Below are 25,622 nucleotides of genomic sequence, written 5' to 3' on the forward strand. Positions count from 1 at the left end.
GACAGCACAGATATAAACCATTTTCTTCATCACAGAAAATTCTATTAGACAGCACTGGCTTAGAGAGTAGATAATTTGCCAAAATCACACAGCTAGGGATAGAGCCAAGATTATGTGCTTATGCACACACACATTTCCTTAAAGAGTTGAGATTACACAGTACCTAAAATTGTGTATGTTTTCCTGTAATATTTCATCTTAAGTATTTACATTTGATTATGTAAACTTTTTATATTTTAATGACTGCATAAAAATGAAAGTGTATTAAAATTTAATTAACCATTTACCTTTTATTATCAGTCTTCCATTATAAATAACACTTGTGGCAACATGTCTTCATTTTATGTTATTTCCTCTCAGTAAATTTGGAGAAATACCATACAATCAGAGGAAATAAAAACTAGTTTTCAAACCGGTTTCCAAAAGGTCTAGTTACTATTCAAAACACAGAAACCTCACTAACTTTAAAAAAAAAGACTGCATCTTTTAAATAACAAACATCTACAATTAAAATGAAATGCTTACAAATTCTGAATTTTCAAGACGATCTTTATTCTTTTATCTATATTCGAAAACATAATTTACATTGAAAGATATCTCTGAATAAAAGACAATGTACTATGTTCAATTTTTAAAATTAACTATCTAACTATACAATCAATACCTTGCTCTCTCAATGGCTTCTGTCCTGTGGACATTGGAGAGTTGACCCAAGCAAAAGCGATCTCCTCCAGAAGGGTCTACATAACCATCAACAGTAACAACAGGACAGCTTGAAGGAACCTTAAACGTCTCTCCTACTTGAACATCCATTTCAAAGTAAGCAATGGAACACCAATACTCAGGAGCTATAGGAGATAAATGGGGAAGAACAGCCAATCATGTGAGAAAGATTTAAGGCTTTCACTTTCACTCCATATGACAAAGCTTTTCTTAAAGGGTGAAGGAAAGGGAGAGCACCCAAAAGAATTTATAATGCATTATAAAGTACGCACTGCCACGTCTTCTACTTTTCAGCTTAGTATCTAACATTCTTGAAACTTAAAAAAAGTCATCTTTAAAATCTGGAATTTGGTTCTTACCTGAAAGTACCCAATCACCTGGGAATTTAAAGACCGGAAATAATCAGAAACATAAATTTTTTTACCATGATGTTTCATCTAACTGCACATGATATTTTCTATGTAATCTGAACTTTCATTTTTTTTTAAAGCACACTGATTCTAATACGTATTTCAGAGAAGTATTCTTGAACAACAACAATCAATGGTATATATTTATAGATCCCTAAATGAGAGAGAGGGCATAACCAAGTCAGACATCACAGACGAGAGTCAGGATTAATTACACTCCAACTACACAGTTTCTATGAGCAGGATTTTTCAATTGTCTCTTGGATGAAAGGTCATTTGTCCCATCTGTATTTTTAGTGAAGTCCATTCATGTTAACTACTACAATTTTTTTAATTATTTTTTTTACACAGCAAGTTCTTATTAGTCAACCATTTCATATACATCAGTGTCTACACATCAATCCCAATCTCCCAATTCATCACACTGCTTTCCCCCCCACCGCTTTACCCGCTTAGTGTCCATACGTCTGTTCTCTACATCTGTGTCTCAATTTCTGCCCTGCTAACTGGTTCATCTGTACCATTTTTCTAGGTTCCACATATATGCGTTAATATACGATATTTGTTTTTCTCTTTCTGACTTACTTCACTCTGTATGAGAGTCTCTAGATCCATCCACGTTTCTACAAATGACCCAATTTGTTCCTTTTTATGGCTGAGCAATATTCCATCGTATATGTACCACATCTTCTTTATCCATTCGTCTGTCAATGGGCATTTACGTTGCTTCCATGTCCTGGTTATTGTAGATAGTACTGCAATGAACATTGGGGTGCATGTGTCTTTTTGAATTATGGTTTTCTCTGGGTATATGACCAGTAGTGGGATTGCTAGGTCATATGGTAGTTCTATTTTGTTTTCTTAGGAACCTCCATACTGTTCTTCATAGTGGCTGTATCAATTTACATTCCCACCAACGGTGCAAGAGGGTTCCCTTTTCTCCACATCCCCTCCAGCATTTAGTTTGTAGATTTTCTGATGATGCCCATTCTAACTGGTGTGAGGTGATACCTCACTGTAGTTTTGATTTGCATTTCTCTAATAATTAGTGATGTTGAGCAGCTTTTCATGTGCTTCTTGGCCATCTGTATGTCTTCTTTGGAGAAATGTCTATTTAGGTTTTCTGTCCATTTTTGGATTGGGTTGTTTTTTTTAATATTGAGCTGCATGAGCTGTTTATATATTTTGGAGATTAATCCTTTGTCCGTTGAATCATTTGCAAATATTTTCTCCCATTCTGAGGGCTGTCTTTTGTCTTCTTTGTAGTTTCCTTTGCTGTGCAAAAAGTTGTGTTACATTAGGTCCCAATTGTTTAATTTTGTTTTTATTGCCATTACACTAGGAGGTGGATCAAAAAAGATCTTGCTGTAACGTATGGCAAAGAGTGTTCTTCCTATGTTTTCCTCTAAGAGTTTTATATAAATGTAAGTCTAGTCTTACATTTAGGTCTCTAATCCATTTTGAGTTTATTTTTGTGTATGGTGTCAGGGAGTGTTCTAATTTCATTCTCTGACATGTAGCTGTCCAGTTTTCCCAGCACCACTTATTGAAGAGACTGTCTTTTCCCCACTATATATCCTTGCCTCCTTTGTCATAGATTAGTTGACCATAGGTGCGTGGGTTTACCTCTGGGCTTTCTATCTTGTTCCATTGATCTATGTTTCTGTTTTTGTGCCAGTACCATATTGTCTTGATTACTGCAGCTTTGTAGTATAGCCCAAAGTCAGGGAGTCTGATTCTTCCATCTCCGTTTTTTTTCCCTCAAGAGTCCTTTGGCTATTCGGGGTCTTTTGTGATTCCATATAAATTTTAAGATTTTTTGTTCTAGTTCTGCAAAAAATGCCATTGGTAATTTGATAGGGATTGCACTGAATCTGTAGATTGCTTTGGGTCGTAGAGTCATTTTCACAATATTGATTCTTCCAATCCAAGAACATGGTGCATCTCTCCATCTGTTGGTATCATCTTTAATTTCTTTCATCAGTGTCTTATAGTTTTCTGTATACAGGTGTTTTGTCTCCCTAGGTAGGTTTATTCCCAGGTATTTTATTCTTTTTGTTGCAATGGTAAATGGGAGTGTTTCCCTAATTTCTTTCAGATTTTTTCATCATTAGTGTATAGGAATGCAAGAGATTTCTGTACATTAATCTTGTATCCTGCAACTTTACCAAATTCATTGACTAGCTCTAGTAGTTTTCTGGTGGCATCTTTAGGATTCTCTATGTATAGTATCATGTCAACTGCAAACAGTGATAGCTTTACTTCTTTTCCAATCTGTATTCCTTTTACTTCTCTTTCTTCTTTGATTGCTGTGGCTAGGACTTCCAAAACTATGTTGAATAATAGTGGTGAGTGTGGACATCCTTGTCTTGTTCCTGATCTTAGAGGAAATGCATTCACTTTTTCACCACTGAGAATGTTTGTTGTGGGCTTGCCATATATGGCCTTTATTTTGTTGAGGTAGGTTCCCTCTATGCCCACTTTCTGGAGAGTTTTTATCATAAATGGGTGTTGAATTTTGTCAAAAGCTTTTTCTGCATCTACTGAGATGATCATATGGTTTTTATTCTTCAATTTGTTAATATGGTGTTATCACATTGATTGATTTGCATATATTGAAGAATCCTTGAATCCCTGGGATAAATCCTACTTGATCATGGTGTACGATCCTTTTAATGTGTTGTTGGATTCTGTTTGCTAGTATTTTCTTGAGGATTTTGGCATCTATATTCATCAGTGATATTGGTCTGTAATTTTCTTTTTTTGTAGTATCTTTGCTGGTTTTGGTATCAGGGTGATGGTGGCCTCATACAATGAGTTTGGGAGTGTTCCTTCCTCTGCAATTTTTTGGAAGAGTTTGAGAAGGATGGGTGTTAGCTCTTCTCTAAATGTTTGACAGATTTCACCTGTGAAGCCATCTGGTCCTGGACTTCTGTTTGTTGGGAGATTTTTAATCACAGTTCCAATTTAATTGCATGCGATTGGTCTGTTCATATTTTCTATTTCTTCCTGTTTCAGTCTTGGAAGGTTATACCTTTCTAAGAGTTTGTCCATTTCTTCCAGGTTGTCCATTTTATAAGAGTTGCTTGTAGTAGTCTCTTAGGATGCTTTGTACTTCTGTGGTGTCTGTTGTAACTTCTTTTTCATTTCTAATTTTATTGATTTGAGTCCACTCCCTCTTCTTGATGAGTCTGGCTAATGGTTTATCAATTTTGTTTATCTTCTCAAAGAACCAGCTTTTAGCTTTATTGATTTTTGCTGTTTTCTTTGTTTCTATTTCATTTATTTCTGCTCTGATCTTTATGACTTCTTTCCTTCTACTAACTTTGGGTTTTGTTTGTTCTTCTTTCTCTAGTTCCTTTAGGTGTAAGGTTATTGTTTATTTGAGACGTTTGTTGTTTCTTGAGGTAGGATTGTATTGCTATAAACTTCCCTCTTAGAACTGCTTTTGCCGCAGCCAATAGGTTTTGGATCATCGTGTTTTCATTGTCATTTGTCTCTAGGTATTTTTTGATTTTCTCTTTGATTTCTTCAGTGATCTCTTGGTTATTTAGTAATGTATTGTTTAGCCTCCATGTGTTTGTGTTTTTTACGTTTTTTTCCCTGTAACTGATTTCTCATCTCATAGTGTTGTGGTCAGAAAAGATGCTTGATATGATTTCAATTTTCTTAAATTTCCTGAGGCTTGATTTGTGACCCAAGATGTAATCTATCCTGGAGAACTTTCTGTGTGCACTTGAGAAGAAACCGTAATCTGCTGTTTTGGGATGGAATGTTCTATAAATATCAATTAAATCTATCTAGTCTATTGTGTCATTTAAGGCTTGGGTTTCCTTATTAATTTTCTGTTTGGATGATCTGTCCATTGGTGTAAGTGAGGTGTTAAAGTCCCCCACTATTACTGTGTTACTGTCGATTTCCTCTTTTAGAGCTGTTAGCAGTTGCCTTATGTATTGAGGTGCTCCTATGTTGGGTGCATATATAATTGTTATATCTTCTTCTTGGATTTACCCCTTGATCATTCTGCAGTATCCTTCCTTGTCTCTTGTAACCTTCTGTACCTTAAAGTCCATCTTATCTGATATGAGTATTGCTACTCCAGCTTTATTTTGATTTCCATTTTCATGGAATATCTTTTTCCATCCCCTCACTTTCAGTCTGTATGTGTCCCTAGGTCTTAAGTGGGTCTTTTGTAGACAGCATATATATGGGTCTTGTTTTTGTATCCATTCACGTTTAAGGTAATTATAGATATGCATGTTCCTAATACCATTTTCTTAATTGTTTTGGGTTTGTTTTTGTAGGTTGTTTTCTTCTCTTGTGTTTCCCACTTAGAAAAGTTCCTTTAGCATTTGTTGTAGAGCTGGTTTGGTGGTGCTGAATTCTCTTAGCTTTTGCTTGTCTGTAAGGTTTTTGATTTCTCCATAGCTTTTGCTTGTCTGTAAAGCTTCTGATTTCTCCATCAAATCTGAATGAGATCCTTGCCGGCTAGTGTAATCTTGGTTGTAGGTTCTTCCCTTTCATCACTTTAAATATGTCATGCCACTCCCTTCTGGCTTGTAGAGTTTCTGCTGAGAAATCAGATGTTAACCTTATCAGAGTTCCCCTGTATATTATTTGTCATTTTTCCCTTGCTGCTTTCAGTAATTTTTCTTTGTCTTTAATTTTTGCCAATTTGATTACTATGTGTCTTGGTGTGTTTCTCCTTGGGTTTATCCTGTATGGGACTCTCTGTGGTTCCTGGACTTGGGTGGCTATTTCCTTTCCCATGTTAGGGAAGTTTTCAACTACAATCTCTTCAAATATTTTCTCGGGTCCTTTCTCTCTTCTCCTTCTGGGACCCCTATAATGCAAATGTTGTTGCATTTAATGTTGTCCCAGAGGTCTCTTAGGCTGCCTTCATTTCTTTTCTTTTTTTTTTTTTAATTCTGTTCTGCAGCCATAAATTCCACCATTCTGTCTTCCAGGTCACTTATCCATTCTTTGGCCTCAGTTATTCTGCTATTGATTCCTTCTAGTGTATTTTTCACTTCAGTTACTGTATTGTTCATATCTGTTTGTTTGTTCTTTAATTCTTCTAGGTCTTTGTTAAACATTTCTTACATCTTCTCAATCTTTGCCTACATTCTTTTTCCGAGGTCCTGGATCATCGTCACTATCATCATTCTGAATTCCTTTTCTGAAAGGTCGCCTAACTCTACTTCATTTAGTTGTTTTTCTGGGGTTTTATCTTGTTCCTTCATCTGGTACCTAGACGAGATGAAAAGGCAGAGGGCTGTCTTTCTGTGAATGTGGTTTTAATTCCACAGGCTGCAGGATTGTAGTTCTTCTTGCTTCTGCTGTCTGCCCTCTCTAAGATTGGTTTTTAAACCTCTTTATTGGAGTATAATTGCTTTACAATGGTGTGTTAGTTTCTGCTGTATAGCAAAGTGAATCAGCTATACATATACATACATCCCCATATCTCCTCCCTCTTGTGTCTCCCTCCTACTCTCCCTATCCCACCCCTCTAGGTGGTCACAAAGCACCGAGCTGATCTCCCTGTGCTATGCAGCTGCTTCCCACTAGCTATCTATTTTACATTTGGTAATGTATATATGTCCATGCCACTTTCTCACTTCGTCTCAGCTTACCCTTCCCCCTCCCCGTGCTCTCAAGTCCATTCTCTATGTCTGTGTCTTTATTCTTGTCCTGCCCCTAGGTTCTTGAGAACCATTTTTTTTTTTTAGATTCCATATATATGTGTTAGCATACGGTATTTGTTTTTCTCTTTCTGACTTACTTCACTCTGTATGACAGTCTCTAGGTCCACCCGTCTCACTACAAATAACTCAAACTACTACAATTTTAACTCTGAAAATGTGTTTAATGTATTCATTTGAACTACAATAAATGATTTTAAATAATTGGGCAAAAGAGAGCCACTACTAGGTTTGGTTTGCAAATATCACTGATCAAGTATTTCTAATTTTTGTTTGAATACAGTTATTACATAGAGCCCACATACATGCAAATGATTTGATTTTCCTTTTTTAAATAACAGGTATTTATGGGGTACATAAGAATCACTGTAGGCACACACAGCAGTAAACAAGGCAGCTATTATCCTATTTTATGGAGGTGCAGAGGCAGACAAGTAATCAAATAAATGAACAAGATAACTCAGGTAATGATAAACACAGTGAAGAAAATAAAAAAGGGTATGGGACAGAAGATGAGTGGAAAGGTACTTCAGACTAGACAGTAGGGGCACATCCTAGCTGAAAAAGTCAGACCATGTATCTATGTGGAGACTGTGAATGAACAGCTCAAGAGGAAAGCAAATGCAAAAGCCCTAGAGCAGAAACGGGTCTGACATAAGGGGGGAATAAAGGCCAGTGCCATTTATTAGAGATTGAAAGTTTTCTATGATAAACCAATTATGTATCTGCATCTCACTGTGCCATTTATGAACTCCGGCTGACCTAGAATTTTCAACAATATAAAAAGATACTCAGAATGACAAAAAAAAATACATTTCTTCAAACCTCCCAAAAGATGTTAAAATGAAGTATGATTAATGCTTAAAATATATTAAAAACAAAAATCCTGTAAAGTCTATGTATCTAATTGCTTTTCAAAATGTTGTCAAGGAAAAATGTACTTTCCAATGAAGTATTAATAAAAAGAGACCACATGAAAACTGGGTGATTCAAAAACTTAATAATTCAAATGTTTTGCCATACAGAACGACCAACTAATCACAAACACTCCTTTAAATATTTGTATTATCATGAGAACATGAAAACTAGCGATATACTGAAGTGCCTTCTTAAAAAGCTAGTTTTTAAATATCTATGAAGCTGTTCCTTACAGTAAAATTCTTTATTAAAGGCATCACATTATGCTATGGACAAGAAGCTTCAGCCAACATAACAGGCTAAAACTGGTATACTGGTTGAAGCTAAAACTAAAGAGGTTGTTTTGGCAGCAATAAACAGTAACAGCACTTTAATAAGGTCTTTAACAATCAGCCCAAACAGTAAATTTTGTTACAAATAATATCCTGGAGTCACGAATGTTTTCAACGCTAGTTAAAAAAATGAGATCCAAGTACATGCATTTCCTAGTTCATACTGAAGAATACTATTTACAAGTTCCATGGCAAGCAATCTTTTTTCCAAGAGAGTCAATTGAGGGGGGAAAAGGGGAGCTGTATAATCTCCATGTTTAAATAAGAAAAATAACTTTTATCATCATAAATTGCAACATCTGCAACTACACTTAAACATTATGTTATTATTTGCCAGTCACCAAAGGGGTTTTTGTTTGCCTAATATTTCAGACAGCATACAACAATGACGGTTACATAAAGCTGCATTTGGCAAGCTCTGAGTATAAAAAGAAAGTGACATCAGAGTTGCACCACAGACCATGGATGAAAAATGACCATCTAATTAAAAGGATTATTAAGGCCCAGGAAAGCAGGAGGAAGGGACTTACTATCTGTGAGGAGAGAAAGGGCTAGAGGTAACCTAACAGGTAATCCAGAGAAGTTAGTGGTGTTGGGATACAAAATACCATGTGAAAACCTTTTCTAAAGGTTTAGAAATGGTTCTAAAGGTTTAGAGTCCACTCTAAATTTGTTATACAACCAGGAGGGAACATTCTTATTTTTAAAACAGGAGAAGGTAACAGGAAACACTCATTAAGCCTTTCTAGATCTCTCTGTGCTCTTTTGCTCCAAGGACCAAATGCCACATAAGTGACAAGTCTGCAGCCTCTCAAAACTGGTATCAACAGCAAGACAGAATTTACTCATTTCCAAGAGAGCTTTCTTAACGTCCCAACTCACTTGAAAGGGAGTGGGATTGTTATGTGCTTGCTGATGTTGCTATTTTTAGTTTCTTGTTCCTTAAGTTAGTGAGGTTGAACTGGTCCCATGAAGTCTGTGGGCTGCTTGCTCATCACTGACCAGAGGAAAGGTTTTGAAAGACGAGATAAGAACATGAATTTTTTTAAATATAAAAGCTCAGCTAAATATTTTTTGTAATGAGAAAACGTATTACAAAGCACAGCTTTATCAAAAAATTGTTATTCAATTATAATAGAAAATGTAAGTCTCCAGGCATTATCTTTAATTTCTGAAACAAGCGTCATTCAAGAAAAAGTTAGAAATTTGGTTGAAGCACCTAAATGACTCATTATGAATTATTCCTTTTATTATTTATATCTGAATGAGATGTCCTACGAGAATCTTTCATGAAAATATAAAGGTACTCTCTTAAATGGTAGTTAGTTCCAAAGTACTAGAACACAACCTGAATTTGAAAATCTGTGAATTCTGTATTCATTTATCAGTGACCAAAACAATCTCAAAGACGCTGAGGAAACTCTTCGCTTTAATTTGCAATCAATATTTAATTTAATGAATATATCTCAGCTTTACAAAAAAGCAAAAGAGTGTTAGTCCATAAAAAGAAATGATTAAAAATGAAATGATTAACTTTTTCCAAAAATATTTTTCAACTTAGTGATCAAAGCCTAGAAATCACCAAGTATATGTCCTGTCTGAAATCTTTTATACCAAGGTAAAGACCAATACTAACGTTTTTTTCACTTTCAACAATTTATATTACTTATATTTCCTAAGACATACATGCAATTATATTCAAAAACACTTTCTCAAAACATATACTATATATTATTATTTTTAATTATTAAAAATATTTTATGTATTCAGATATGCATATTTCCCATCTATACAGTCCTAAGTCAGTGTTAGAATATTTTAGCATTTCTTAATCAAACCTTAAAGAGCTGCATTAACCATATACCTAATACAAAATATTTTTACTTTGGTTTCCTTTTCTATTTGTTCATGAAACAAGGATAGCAGATCTTGTAAACTACTAGCTAGGATTTACAGAGTACTAGATAACAGGGGACATGAGGGATTAGGGAATGCTTCTTCACAACAGTGGTGTGACTTTAAAAGAGGTCACCACACTTAAGAGGGTAGGGGTGTGAGGTATGGGCATCAAGATGGCCCCAATGATTCTCACCTCCTGATATTCACATTCTTGTATAGTCCCCTCTCCACAAAATAGGATCTTACAAAAATGAAGATGTGATTTATGAGGTTAAGTCTTAAAAGACCCCGAGGTTCTGTCTTGCTTTCTCTTGATCACTCAACTTTGGAGGAAGCAAGCTGCCATGTGAAGACACTCAAGAAACTCTGCAGAGAGGTCCATGCAGAAAGAAACTGGAGCTTCCTGCCCACAATACCACTAACTTGCCAGATAGGTGGTAAGCCACCCTGAAAGTGAATTCTCCAACCCCAGAAAAGCTTTCATATGGTGGCAGCCTGAGCCAACAACCTGACTGCAAGCTCAAGAGACTATGAGCCAGAGCAAACAACAGACAACTAATACAGAGTATATAACATATCGGGCAGAGAACACCATGCACAAAAAAAGTACAGAGCGATGATATAGTCAAGCAAGCTTGGGTAAGCAGTTCAGGATGGTTAAGTATGAAGAGATGACGTATGCAGGGTCCCGGATCAGAGATTCTTTTCTGCCCAGCTAAGGAATTTGGACTTTATCCTATAGGCTAAGCAATAAGTAGGGAAGTCAGTGCAAGTTCTTCGACAAAGAAATAACATAACTAGATTCAAATTTTAAAAGAAATACTGAGTAGCAGTAGAGATTAAATGGTAGGGAGGAGGGCACTATGACTGGAAACTGTCCCATTAGGGAGACCAGTCAGCATATTCTCTTACCAGTGCAAGAGGAGAAATGAAGAACAGCTGTGAGGTAGAACTCTTCTGGGGCCCATCCGTATTCACAGTCAGAGAGTTCACAGCCAGCTGGGTTCCAACAAGCTGACTCCATAAATGGTACAGGCGCAGAGCTGACCCCTCCCGCAACCACGTGGACAAAGACCTTTCAGTATCATCCTTGCCATTAAGTCACTTCCCGTTCTACTCAAAAACAAAGGCTTTAATGCCAGTGCAGGGTCCTACAGATGCATATCCTCAAAACTAGTGAATGCTATTCCCTAACCACCAGGAGCTGTTAGGCCTCAACATGAGTTCTACCATAAGAATGAAGTAAATCCATCAAGAGGCCAAAGCAGCTGCTGAATCCAAAACGGAGTCCAAATAACTAGCTAAATGCCACCATTCCCAACCCCACTCCACTATTCATTCACAGTAGATCTTTCTTCAGAGCCCTGATTATCCCTACTCCTGTGGACCACCTTCTGCCAAGCCACATGAACACGGAGAACCACATCCCCCAATTTGCCAGGGGTCACTACTGATTGTCAATGATGTTGCCTTGAAGCCAGCAAAATTCTCATTCTTAAGACTCTAGATTTCCCCCTTTTATCACAATGTATTTATTAACATGAATTAAGATTCTGATACAATGATTTCATTTATATAATTTCAAACAGCAGCAAAACCAAACTACTGGATTGTTTAGGGATGCATTCATCGTTTTCAAAGAGCAAAGAAATAAAATCCATAAAAAGCAGGACAGTGGTTATCTCTGCAGGAGGAGATGAAAAGTTTTTGACTGAGACAAAATGCACGGGGAGGGAAAATTTCTGAGGGTGCTGCAATGTTTTAATTTTCAGTCTGGGTGTTGGTTACACACGTGTTGGATTTAATGTTATTCATCAGACTGTATGTATACTGGTTTTATGTACGTTCTGTTTATTACATTTCTTAATAAAAATGTTTTTAGAAAGGCAAGACCCCTTGACCCACAAAAAATGTTTAAAACCACAAAAATATGCAAATAACATACAGAAAATCCACTTAAGAGGATAATTTAACTAGTAATATGTATGATTAAAAAATATGTTAAAAAATGTAAACATGTAACTAGTAAATATGTATCGTTAAAAAATATTTCTGTCCCACCAGCATTTTTCTCCTTATCAGAACAAATATTTGCCTCCTAAATCAGTAAAAGTTAATTGAAGTATCACATCTACTGCTGGTGAGCATGATAAAACTGGTTCTCATACTCTGATGTGATCACTAAAGCAATGTGGCCTTTTGATCCAGAAATTCTTCAAATTCCCGAAACTGAAATATGAGAAGAATTATAAGCATAAAGATCTTACCCTCAATGTTATTTTTCTTTAACAGCTAGAAGAAAAGTTAGAACCAACATAAATAATAAATAGCAGAACACTGTTTAAGAAAATTATTTACCTATTTGAGGAACTATAAGTTACTCTTTAAATTGACCATTATGGTTACTGTAGTTATATTTTTTAAAAATCTTCAATGGAAATATATACTGAAATATTTATGTATCAAATCATTATATAGTATTTCCATCAAAATAATAGGCAAGGATATGAAAAGTAGGTGAGGGTATAAATGAAACAAGATTGGCCATTAGTTGATAATAGCTGAAACTGAGGAATGAGTACAATTTTCTATACTTGTATTTGGTACATGTTGAAATTCTCCATAATAAAATTTTTGTAAAACTAGGGGGAAAATTAAGGTGATGAACTGAAATTATATAGCTGCATCTTTTTAAGCTAAGAAAAACAGGATAGAACGGAGGGAAGAAAAGCAAATCAAAATCCACTGTTTATGTTAAGAAGCCTTCAATATTTTCTTTTATTTCCAAACTTCGTTTTATTACTTCTATAGAGTTTACTTAGCTATTCCATCTACTCTTTTGAACATAATTTAGTGCAAATAGTTTCTAAACTGCAATTAACCAGAGATTCCTGAATCTACCTTCTAAGACAGATACAGTGAATTATTTTTCTGTTCAGCATCTACTTCAGATTCTTCCTGGCTTTTTAAGCTACAGTTTTACAGCTGTTCTATTTTGAAACCTAGTTTCTTCTACTGCATATTTATGTATTACATGCATCTTAAAACTGGTATTTTGGTATTTTATATTTTAGCCGAAAATGTAGTTCTTGTCTCTTCTTTCAGAGACAGTTAAAAAGAATCAAATATGGACAGTTTATGTGTGCTTAATATTGGTTACTCATAAACTGTTGATTAACTAATGCCATAATGAGTATTGTACTTATCTGAAAAGTTAAGTTACTCTGCAGTTATATTAAAATCTCTGTGTGTATGTGTTTCAATTGCCATAAAGAAAAGCTAAATGTAGGGAATTAATTTTGAAATACACTTACCAGGATGGTTAGAAATGGGAGGCTGGAATGCAAGCTCATTGTGAACTGGTGGCCCTAAAGAAAAGACAATAAAAATCCCATTTTTATTTATTAAAAGTTTTCCAATGCTGAAACTTTTAATAAACCTTAAATATAACTATCATACCTTAGGAATTGTTTAGATCAAGCTTATGCAATGTCTAAGAATGTAAAAGCTTAGTTTACTTTATAATTATAATAAGCAAATACTCTTGAATTACTTTTGTAGCTATTTAATAGCCAACATTTTAGAGCTGTATACCAACTGTTAAACAATTTACGATAGTTGTACATGCAAAATTTAATGTAATTATAAATTATCCATGTAATACAGTACAATTCATAATGTAATATATAATAATTCAAATTGTTAGGTCCATTTTAAAGCAAGTGTTTATCGTTTATTAAATTAAGAATATTTACAAAATGGCACAGTAGCTAACATAACAGAGATTATTATGTGTTAAGACATTGTGCTAAACACCTCACATGAATTATTGCATTTACTTCTTACAACATCCCTGAGACAGATACTACTATTACTACCCTTAAGTCTTAGGGAGGTTAAATAACTTGCCAGTGGTCACAGAGCCAGTTAAGGGTCCAAACTCAGCACCCGTAACAACTATGCTGGCCCAGGCAGCCATTAAAAACTACATTCTCTTAAGACGTGGAAAAATAGTAACATAACTAAAAAAGCAGGGTACAACAACATAGTCACAGTCTGATGTCCTCCTCCCCACAAATTTATATATATACCCGACTATATGACTGGAAGGAAAAATGTGACAAAATATTAGAAGTAAATATCTCTGGGTAGTAGGATTCTGGATAATTTTTATTTTCTTATTTACTCCTCTGTGTATTTTCCAAGTTTTCTTTGGTATTATTAATCTTATAATGGAGGAAAAGGGATTTAATATATATGAAAGATTTATACTCTTGATTTTACTATGCCAAATGAACAATGTTCCTGTTCTGCCTGAAACCACAAGCTATGGTTATCAGTAGGGTATCCCTCCCAATCAAGCCTGCACAGAGTAGAGGAATGAGAGATTCAACATCTGAGTGTCTATGGTATGCTGAACTCTGTGGTGAGAGATACTTTGAGATCTTGACACTCAAGGAGTTTCAATACACTTACGGTGGATATACAGATACACATGAGATCTAACAACATACACGAAACAAACAAACAAATGAATGGCAATCAATGTGGTGTTAATGAAATATCAGCAACAAAGAAATAGAAGTATTTTGTAAATATCAATCCTCTAAAACAAAAGTATGATAACATAATTATGAAAAATAAAACTGTTTACAAAAAATACTGAAAAGCACTAATCATTTAATGAAACTAAATTGTAAGATGACTAAAAGATGTAAAAACATTTTTAAAAAAATAGAAAGAAAACAAAGTTCTCAAAAAGAAAAGGCCCTTACAACAAAAACAAGAGCTTACAGTAATGTCCGGGATGGGGCGGCATAGGCGGGTGGTGCTGAAGATGGCCGTTTTGATGGTGAGGCAAATTAGGTGTGTATGGTGCAGTTCTACTTCCAGTCCAGGTGGTAGTGCTGTCTAAAAATTAAGGCCCACATGGATTAATTTGCTTTTATAAACTCTGCCTATTTTTTCTCAACTACTTATTAGATTTTAAAAAGCATATACATACTATGATGGTAAGTAGCTGGCTGACCAGTAAATCCATTCTGCTGCTGTCCTGGCTGAGGCCCTGAAGCTATCTGCAACAATCCTTCACTATGGCTGCCTGCCAGTATACTGGCAGGCTGACCTAGAGGAACAAGAAGACATTAATATGGTACATTTATAGAGGCAATCCTATGGTTTTATACAGTAAATGAAGGATCAATTATATCTGATGGTCACAATTATAAAGATGAGCAAAAAGTAGAACTCACCCATGGCCTATATAATAAAAAAACCCTAGAGTCATCTATAAAGGCAAACCTTAACTTGAAGAAGTTCAAAATTATTCTATTTTAAGTAAATCTAGCTAATTTTATTGGCCCATTTCTTCACAAATATTCTTCAAATGCCAGCAAAACCCCACTATAGGTCTAGCCTATCATAATAACTTCTTCAGAAGCACATCAGCTCACTCCCAGCCACTCCATCTAGCTCTGGACCTTTCTGACTAGGACTCCAAAAGTCCAGGCTCAAGAAAATGTTGAAAACTGGAAAGTTCATTATTATCAGCACTGGTACTGGTAATGGCAGAATGCTAGAGGGTGATCAAAGAAAAGGAGAGCAGGCAAATATTTTAAATGGAATGTGATGGGTAAGGTGAGAAGGTTAAAAAAAAAAAAAAAGGTAAGCTCCACTGTCCAATCAACACAGCCATCTGCTAGTTAAAACAAAACAAAAAATCAGTCTATTTTGAAATTTTTTCATGTGCTTTTAAAAATCAAGAATTGCCTCTAAGAACACTATCATACTCCTGGATTCACAAGAAATTAGTTGCTCTCTCTGTATGTAATATACCAGGAGAACTATTCTATTCAAAATCATTCTAAGAAATTGCTTACATTTTTAAGGCTTTATTTTTTGTACAGAAAAAGCTTAATTTCTTCAAGCAAGAATTAAGTCAACTGTGCATCTCACTTGGAAAGCAATGAAATTCCATAATTGTTATTTGTTACTATCATTACCTCAATCTTTTCTCATCTATATGGGAGTATAATCAGATAGAAGAGAGTAAATGACACCCTTGCTCGAATATGCAATGAACAGCTCAAAGTATGAAGAAAAAGGAACATCTTTCTCCTCTCTACAACTCACATTTCCTTAAGGCTAAGATTATAAAATTAAAAGCTAAAGAGACTACTTCAATACTCTATTTTTTTTAAGAGGATGTTTTCAGCTACCTCCCATCCTATTCATCCCCCTCAAATTTTTGCATCTTTAAAGGTTAATTAAATTTTTACTCTTGCTTTTTAACGACTGTACATGTTGCATACTCTTAGCTATCTTACAAAAACTGTCACTATACAGAAGATATTAAATTATTTTAATTTACCACAGATATTTAGAAAGAAACCCTGAAGATATTCAGGTACCAAATGAACATAAAGCCCACTGCAGTTATCTGTACTGAGTATTTCCATTACACAATTCCAAGTATATAAAATGAAATTAAACAACTATATCAGCTCACGTAGTCTTCCAATTCCCCTATTTTAGTCCAATTTCTTTTCTTTCTTCTAATTTTATCAATACACTTTTTGAGATCTAAGGAAACATTCTGCAACAAATTCTAAAACTTATGGTAATCATTACTCATTGCGAAAATATATCCAAAAACCACCAAGACAAAATTATCCATATTTCATTCATATCACTTTATTTGAATAGGACTCGGCCCCAGAGAATGTAACAGTTAAAATGAAGTCACTTTAGCAAGCATCAACAAAGGCATGCAAATTCAACCTCCAGGTAGTATCAACAGAGGTAAGTGGCACTAATCTATGCTCAAGTGGCTGTAACGTACCTTCTTTTATTCTCCTTCCCTACCCACTGTTTGTCAACTATATTCCGAAATTAGTGAATAAAGAGTAGACAGACAACAGAAGCACCAAGTGGTTAAAGGTTCAGGTTCTCAAGTTTGTGTTTAATCTATACGGCCCACTTGGAATATGCTGTCTATAGTGAGACTGCCATCTCATGTAGCAAATCCAAAAGATATTGTGTGAAGAGGTAAAATGAATTAAAGAGGGGGAAATTTGGTATACTTTATTTGAAACTCAATTGTAGAAATCAGTCCTCCATTTATTCTAAAGATCAACTTTCTATGTTGAATCTGATCTGATATTAAAGTAAACAGAATAATGCTTCCTTTGATATCAACTAACAAATATCAGTCCAGATCTATCAACAATTCACTGCTGATGTGGGCTTAGATACAATCTCCTCAGCAAGCAGGTACAAATAACACAATACAAATGCAAAGACCCTGTTCTGTGATTAATTTAAAAACAAAAAAAAGGCCATTCAACTTGCCAAGTTGAAAACTGCCCAACCTTTGGTGGCTATGAAAATAAGGTCATTATTTCCTTGACCAGGCCCCAAGAAAATCTGAACCTAATAGCACTCTGCCTCCAATGACATGGCAGAGAAGGTGAGTACCTCTTTAATGGGAAGAATCTTTTGAAAATAGACTTGTTAGAAAAAAAATAAAATAAAGTTAGATACACAGAATTTTGCTTTATTTCAAAGTTGACTAAAATACTTAACATCTATCTTGAGGGTTATATGTTTGTTACTAACGAATCTGTCAAGATGCCTTTTTCTAAGTTTGCACAACTGGAGACTGAGATGACTATTATAAAGTAATATTCTGCCAGATAAAGCAAAATAAAAATACTGATTAGAGGAAACCTTGCAATTCCATTAACAAAGATTTTTATAAACCTCTTGGTTCAAAACTACTTGTTGGTAACTTAAATATTTCTCTAAAATAGATCTGAAAGCTTAAGAGACTTCTTACTTCTGTGTGTAATAAAGTACAAATTACACCATTAATTTATAAATCACTACTTAAATTCCAAGTGACTATACATCAACATAAGAACATTTAAATAAATTACAAAACACCATTTTTTTCCAGGACAACTCAAAAACCTATTTAATGCTTGTTTACCTATGAAAGATACCAGAGTACTTTCAATTTTCACTTACTTGGAGGTTTCCTCAAGTGGCTACCTATAAATATTTAATGGTTAGGAAAATTCATCTTGCTGACTACATCTGACTCTACAACTCACTTGTGGAAGCCACAGGAATGTTGGGAAAGTTGGTGGTGCTGGTAGCGTTAGACTCAGATGGGGCTAAGAGAGCTGGGGTGCTGTAGGTCTCTGTCGATGCACGATTACTTGGTGGATGCTGGATGGTTTGAATTGAATGCCCTTCAGTGGATAATGATGGCTGTCCCTCAAAGTCATGAACATATTCATCCTTCACCAACATACTAGGTGGAGCTATACAGAAAAGCAAACATATTTTAAAATCTTATAAGCTTCTATTCCCAGGAAAAAAAATAATATAACAACACCTTAAATCAACTATAGTGTATATCAGTCTAACTCAGAATTTTCTCATACTATTTTTAAAGCATTCTATTCTATCAGCAAAAGCTATTTATTTAGAGGTAGTGGCATCAGATCAATCTGACTGACTCCTTGAAATCTGAAGGTAGACCATATTCCAACAACCTCCAGCAATGGTCCTAAAGAGGTATTTTTAGTTTCTGGATTAATAATCTAAAAGTAATCATCACCTTAAATACATAGAATAAAGTAGACAAAAAAATCAAGTGGCTGGGGAAAATATTTACCTAGTTAAGACGACCAAATTGAGATCAAGTAATTACTTTTTAAAATCTTTTTGCTAATTTCACAGTGTAAAAATATGAGTGGGATCTGACAGCTATCCAATTCCAGATCTAGAATTACTATTTAGTAACATATTCTTTGAAAGTGAAGTATACTGAATGTCCCCTAAAAGATTAGAATGAGCAGAAAAATCCCAAATGGTAAGTCAAACTGAAATTTCCTTCTAGAAACCCAATCCAAATAATGATGCTTGATAAATATGTAGTGTGAAAAAACTCGATAAGTGGTTACACCTTAATAAGCAAAGCTAGCCTCTAGCTGATATAACACCTTTTCTTGAACAAACCAGGGAATAATTAGTTGGCTTTGTTGTGAGGAGAAAAAGGAAAATTGAAACTGCATTTATAATAATCAATGGTTCTCTTGCCCAGAACCTCCCCATTTCTTTTTGGGCTATAGTTTTGGGGTTTGCTTTTTATCTTTAGCAAACAACACTTTACTGCATCTGAACTAACACTACCCTAGAATTTTATACTCCATTGAACTCTAACACTAGGTTCTTTTCTTAGAGCAGTTAACAGTCCACAAAAAGACATTCTCTTTTCCATTGAGAATCAGCATATAATGCTCCTTATCTTTCTCTATGTTAATCTTTGAAAAAATCCATTACACATAAATATTAACTAGTTACACAGCTACTTTTTTATTAAATTGAGAATATTTCAAAGAGGTAATAATAATCTATTGTTCAGATTTCCACATACAATCTCTTAAAGGGCTTTTTCATGCATCAAAAGTAATGAAGACGCTGATATTTTTAAGACCCATAATTCCACTACAACGAGTTTCTCTTTAGAAAATTCTATGGAAACAAAGAGATAACCAAACGGAGCTTAACATATCATTATATGTCAGTAAAAAAAGTGGATCTAACCACTCACCACTAATGTTGGCCAAATTATAAAAATGCAAAGAAAAAATCATTTGAGACATAAAGTGGGTATGACTGTATTTATTCAATTTCTTAAAAATTATACTCTTCAACAAAGTCCTATGATTTTCTGCATATAGATCCTGACATCTCTATTAAATTCTTGGAAATTTTAGGGTTCTTTGCTGTTTATAGCGACTTTTTACCAAGATATTGGTATTGCTAGTACATAAGGAGAAAGTTACTGATTTGAGGATATAGCTGGTCAACTTGATACTCATTATTTCTGCTTTTCAGTTGACGCTTTGGCTTAATGGGCAATCATAACAACTGAATGCTGGGCATTCCCTGGTGGTCCAGTGGTTAGGACTCGGTGCTTTAACTGCTGTGGCCCAGGTTCAATCAATCCCTGGTCGGGAACTAAGATCCCACAAGCCACATGACGCAGCACTCCCCTCAAAAAAAAAAAAAAAGAAAGAAAGATTTGAAAATAACAACTGAATTCTGCTTTTAAACAGTTATGCCTCATAACTTTTTCTTGCCTAATATGTTGGTTAAACCTTCCCAAGTGTAAGTTTGGGACTTCTACCAGTCTACAGGTCTCTTTAATCAAATAACTTAAAACATAAGCTTCTTAGGTAAAACTGGGTATCAACAAGGATAGATGTCTGCAATATACTTTTGCCAAGAGAAAAAAGGTAGGTTATAAAACACTACTGTACACTATAATCATACTCATGTTTAAAAAATCATATAAGTGAAAAAGCAAGGTCCAGTACAGTACACAATATGCTTTTTGTGTAAGAAAGAAGGGAAATAATACATGTATTTTTTCAGAAAGAAACCCTGGAAGGAAACACCAGAAACTAATAAAAGTGATTACCTGAGGTAGGGGGGAATGGGGACAGGGGTGGGAGCACTTCTTTTCACTGTATACCTTTTTATATTTTGATTTATGGACCATGTATTGCCTATTCAAAAAAATAAGATTGAAAAAAACATATAGTATATATTTTTAAAGTCCAGGAAACAGACACCAAACTATTAAGTATTTCTCTTTATGGACTAGCATTCAACAAATTAATTCACTGAAAAAATATTTATTGAGCACCTATGTTCCAGGTACTGTTCTAGCACTTGGGATACAACAGTAAACAAAAGAAAGATCACTGCCCTCACAGAGCTTACAGTCTTTTACGATATTTTTCTATTGTTTAAATACCTAATAGCACACATTACTCCAGCCCCTCCTAGCTGTCTAATCTTGGGCAAGTTCCTTGACCTCTCCAGGCACCAGTCTCCACATCTGATAAAATGTAAATAATGCTACCTACCATGTAGGAGTATTATGAGAATGATGACACAATATTTGTAAATTATTTTGACACAAAATAAATACTTAGAAAGTGTTAGCTATTATGATTTAACCATACCCTTAGAGCAGTCATACATGTATATAGAGATTGTAAAATGTTCTGTGAGGAGTAAGGAACACATAGCAGACACAAAAGCTGAAGACACTGAGCTCATCCTAGGTCTCTGTTCTTTCAAGGTCACAGCTTGTCACTGTCTTTATTTACCTTTTCTTTCCTCCACTAGACTATGAGCTCCCTCAAGTGGAAAAAACATACCTTATTTATCTTATCGTCCCTGGAACCTAACACAGTATCAGGCAATACATGTTCATTAAATATTTGTTAAAATCAACACACAAGTCAATGTGGTCATGGAAAGTTTCACGGGAGAGATGAGACAGGCTGGAAATGATTACCACCAAGATCCCAACTCAAAAGTGAAGGAATTATCCCATTTGCTTAACTTTTAACTACCTGGCCTTATATTATTTCTTTGTCCAAATCTAAAAGGCCCTGTGAGAAACACCTGTTGTTTTCTGAGGAAAGAAGCCACTGAAGCCAGCCTTTACATAGCCACCACTAGGGGGATCCATAAGGCTGAATATAGGGTGAGAGCAACTAAAAGGGGCTATCAACCCACACAAGCCCATCAATAACAGGTACTCCTAACAGCAGTATTTTAGGACAGGAAGCAGTGTAATGAGTCTTCAGAATCAGATCTCCTCACAACCACGCCCCTACGAAGATTCTGATATAGTTATCACTACAGCTGCCCAACCCCTAACACCCACTGAGCTAAAAGCTTTCATTCTCCAAAAACATAGATGAAGAATGGTGAAGATCTGAAGGGTGTTTACTTTCAAAAAGAGGTGATATGATATCAACGTCTGTGTGGTGAAGAGACTGGGCTTTACCCAATCAATCTTAAAGCTACCCTTCTCAGACCACCACAACAGCTTCCCTTATCAGCCCACTGTTCTCAGAAACCAACTAACCCTTAACAAGTATGAAAAGGCACTAGAGTCTTCCTTTATTATTACTGACATGGAAGAGAAGTGGAGAATAAAAACAAGTAGACTTCCATGCTCTTCCTAAATTTTAATGTCAGATATTTCTGACCCATCTCTTAAGATTCTGCAACAAAAGAGGTGCTGAGCCACTAATTTGCCTTCAAAACAATGGCACACCTTACGACGATGACAGTGGCTCTTTTATCAGAATTTCTCTGCAAATTAATTAGTTCTTACAGAAATTTCAGTTCATTAACATGTTCCAAGAAACAGAGCTAAAGTTTTAACAGACCTCTGTTCTCAAATATTACACACAAAAAACACCTCCCATATGTTACATTTCCCCACCTCAAAACCCTCTTTCCTTTTAAAAATAGGATTAGAACATCTGTGATTGGCAGATACTTTAAAGTAGCCTTGTTTTATTTATTCAAAATGTAACAAGACTGAAAAAATTAATATAGTATACAGTTTTAAGTCCTTCATAAAATTACCATTCATAAAAATAAGTTAGGCTGAAATGAAGAAAAATGATAATTTTGGTGTTTTTAAACTGTATTACACATGATTCTGAATTATCAGAGGTTATTTATACCCATTTAAATTAAAATAAATACTTTGAGGATTTTCAAAAAATAAAAAATAAAAAAATAAACTGGCTCTGTGAGATTTTCTTCCAAAATAGCCAGTTTTTACCAATTCAAAAACTATTCTTCTTTTGTATGTTTTACGTTCTCCTACCATATTTTTTAGACTACTTTTGGTCATAAACAGCAGTTCAAAGCCAAAGAGCCAACAGCCTATTTAAATCCAGTTTTAAATGCTGATGAATGCCCCCCACAAATCTACATTTCCAAAGCAGTAAGTTTTTTTCTTGTCAATGTTACTAGCACCCACACAAACTAGTTCTGGGTCAATAAAGAATAAAGGGGATGGGGTAAAAGAAAAGAGAAAGTTACAAGAAACGAATTACCTACCATTACTCTGCAGTGTTAATCCTGAGAGATCTTAAATTTTTAAAGGGGAAAAGAAAATAAAACATTAATCATGAGCATGAAAATAATTTCCATTATATTTAAAATAACATAACGTAAATTTAAGCCAGAGATTCAAAAATTCCATGAACAATTTCAATTCAAGAATAGTAGTATAAATGCTATCTAACAATGCATAAATGCTTTCCATCTTATTTTTCAAAAACAATGGTCTAAATGGGCAAAATATCAACTATGCATACTTAGTTTTAGCAGTCAAAATACAAGTTTGTTCTGAATTCAAATTTAAGTATTTGCATTTCATTAAAAATGTCTGATTCTTTAACCTTAGTTGAAGTCTGGGCTATCTCCAAATCTGTAATTTAACTTAGAAAAATTAAAACACTAATGAGATCTTTTCCCTTTGTGCCTCTAAGCATAAAAGCAAAGTCTACTTACCAATTCCAGGTGATACAACTCGTTCATAGTGATATGGATTCACACAGACACTATCACATTTTAAGTCAAATGCATACTGACAATATTTAACATGTTTTAATTCATTTTTGTGAAGATCAGGCCACCTCCAGAGACGGGCATAGATCACATGAGGAAATCCTTTCCGACCAGCCACCTAAGAGAAATAAATGAACATTTACTGAGCATCAGTTATACAGCACATGTTATACAAGGCACTTTATATGTTCTCATTTAATCCTTACAGTCCTACAGAGTCAGTATTATAATCCCCATTTCTTAAATGAGAAAAACTAAAGCTCAGAATAACTTACTTGGCCATGGTCACAAAGCAATAAACTTAGGTATGGTTTCAAGGCTTATGCTCACGTTTTAAAAATGCAAAAAAAAGTACGAGTTTGAAGAAGAAACCATGCCTAAAATCTAGAAATAAAAATTTTAAATCTAACAATATAAGCTTTCTATATGTTTCTTTAAAACAATTAAATACAGGAGATGTATTATGTAGTTCTATATGAAAAATCTGATCAGTGAAAATAAAAGGTAAAGAAAATTTGTAAATGTAAGTTTTTAACTCCGCAAGTGTTAAAAGTATGCTTGAATTCTTCTGGATTGTTTTTCATACGAAAAGTACCAAACATACAATATCAGATTTCTAAATTATAAAAGAACTGAGTATAACTCAGTTTTTTTAATGTGCATGTAATACCAAAAAAAAAAAAAAAAAAAAAAGGATACAAGGATGAATACCAAGTTACTAAAGATGTGGCTTTTCTTCTGATTTTTATTTTTATTTTCCAAATTTTCTAAACAGAACATTTTTTTTTTAGTCAAAACATTTAAAAACTTTTAAGCTATATCTCTGTTGTATGAAAGATACATTCTTCCATATATTCCCATAATACGTACTGGTACAGGATGTACTATGATATCTAAAGAGATGAAGCAAGCATTAAATTTCCCATAGTAACTTAAGAGGAAACAAGAATTTGTAAAAATCTGCCACTACCGAAGATACAGAAAAGCCTCTACAACAAGACTAACCTGAAGCCTTCCATCCAATGTTCTCTGTATGGTGACACATTTGCTAGGGTGAGCTCCATTTGTAGTTATAGCTGTTATTAAAGAATCCAATTCATCTTTTTTCTCCTTCAGTTTCTTTACCAAACTTTCAATTGCTCTTTTTGCAAATGTTTCACTCTCTCCACCTTGTCTATGGCACATCAAACTATGTACAATGCTCAGACAGGCATCATTACTTGTTGGTGTATTCGTAATAGACATATTGTCCATTTGTTAGTTATTTCTTTTAAATCAAATATGTTTCCAATTTCCGGAGCAATTTTGATCTTTTGGAGGCAGTGAAAAACAACGGCTAACGTTGCAATGAAAATTATTAGACATGTGGTATTCAGGATAACCTAAAAAAAAAAAAAAAAAAAGAGAGAGACAGATATTAGAACACATTTCACGAACTAGATTCAATTTCTTGGGAAAAGATGGAATTGCTCCAGTTAAGTCAAAGACTGAATGGACGTAATTAAAATGTGGTGCTTAGCATTTTAAATGACTTAATTAAAATGTTGCTGTTTTTGACATTCCCAAAATGTTAAAATTAGGCCTTCTCATTATTATAGAAGTATGTTCAATCAAGTCTTGTCGACTGTACTACACCCTAAAGTAAAACCTTAACACAACTTCTTAAAAAGATTACTTATGAAGACCAACACTTTAAAATATTCTTGATCAACAACTAGCTAAACCTAAAAGTCTATGACTACACATGAAAAATTCACCATCACCTGGTACCAAATGCTGTTTATCAGTTAACAACACACAACTTTGTTATAAGAGACCACTGACAACAATAAAAAGATGAATAATTTTTAAATGGGCAAAGAATTCTAATATTCATTTCTCCAAAGAAGAATGGCCAATAAGCACATGAAAGGTACTCAGTATCATTAGTCATTACTGAATTGCAAATCGAAACTACAAAGAGATACCACTTCACATCCACTAGGTTGGATAAATCAAAGGAATAGACAAAAATTATTGGCGAGGGACTTTCCTAGTAGTCCAGTGGTTAAGAATCCATCTTGCAATGCAGGGGACACCGGTTCAATCCCTGGTCGGGGAACTAAGATCCCACATGCTGCAGGGCAACTAAGCGTGCACGCCACAACTAGAGAGCTCAAGTGCCACAACTA

General features: G+C 34.6%; 1 protein-coding gene across 1 annotated transcript in view; it reads right to left on the minus strand.

Annotated features, from left to right (window-relative positions):
• The window catches only part of SMAD4 (SMAD family member 4), a 37,195-nt gene extending 12,361 nt beyond the window's left edge, over positions 1 to 24,834 (minus strand). The window contains exons 1-8 of the mRNA XM_007465566.1: positions 24,457 to 24,834; positions 23,395 to 23,569; positions 22,939 to 22,968; positions 18,099 to 18,311; positions 14,990 to 15,109; positions 14,779 to 14,895; positions 13,299 to 13,352; positions 665 to 848 (exon numbers count right to left, since the gene is read on the minus strand). Coding sequence (XP_007465628.1) covers positions 665 to 848; positions 13,299 to 13,352; positions 14,779 to 14,895; positions 14,990 to 15,109; positions 18,099 to 18,311; positions 22,939 to 22,968; positions 23,395 to 23,569; positions 24,457 to 24,705 — 1,142 coding nt within the window. The 5' untranslated portion in view covers positions 24,706 to 24,834. The remainder of the gene's footprint in view (positions 1 to 664; positions 849 to 13,298; positions 13,353 to 14,778; positions 14,896 to 14,989; positions 15,110 to 18,098; positions 18,312 to 22,938; positions 22,969 to 23,394; positions 23,570 to 24,456) is intronic.
• Positions 24,835 to 25,622: the final 788 nt, after the last annotated feature.

Source organism: Lipotes vexillifer, unplaced genomic scaffold, assembly GCF_000442215.2.
Source record: "Lipotes vexillifer unplaced genomic scaffold, Lipotes_vexillifer_v1.1 scaffold36, whole genome shotgun sequence".
NCBI classification, from domain to species: domain Eukaryota; kingdom Metazoa; phylum Chordata; class Mammalia; order Artiodactyla; family Lipotidae; genus Lipotes; species Lipotes vexillifer.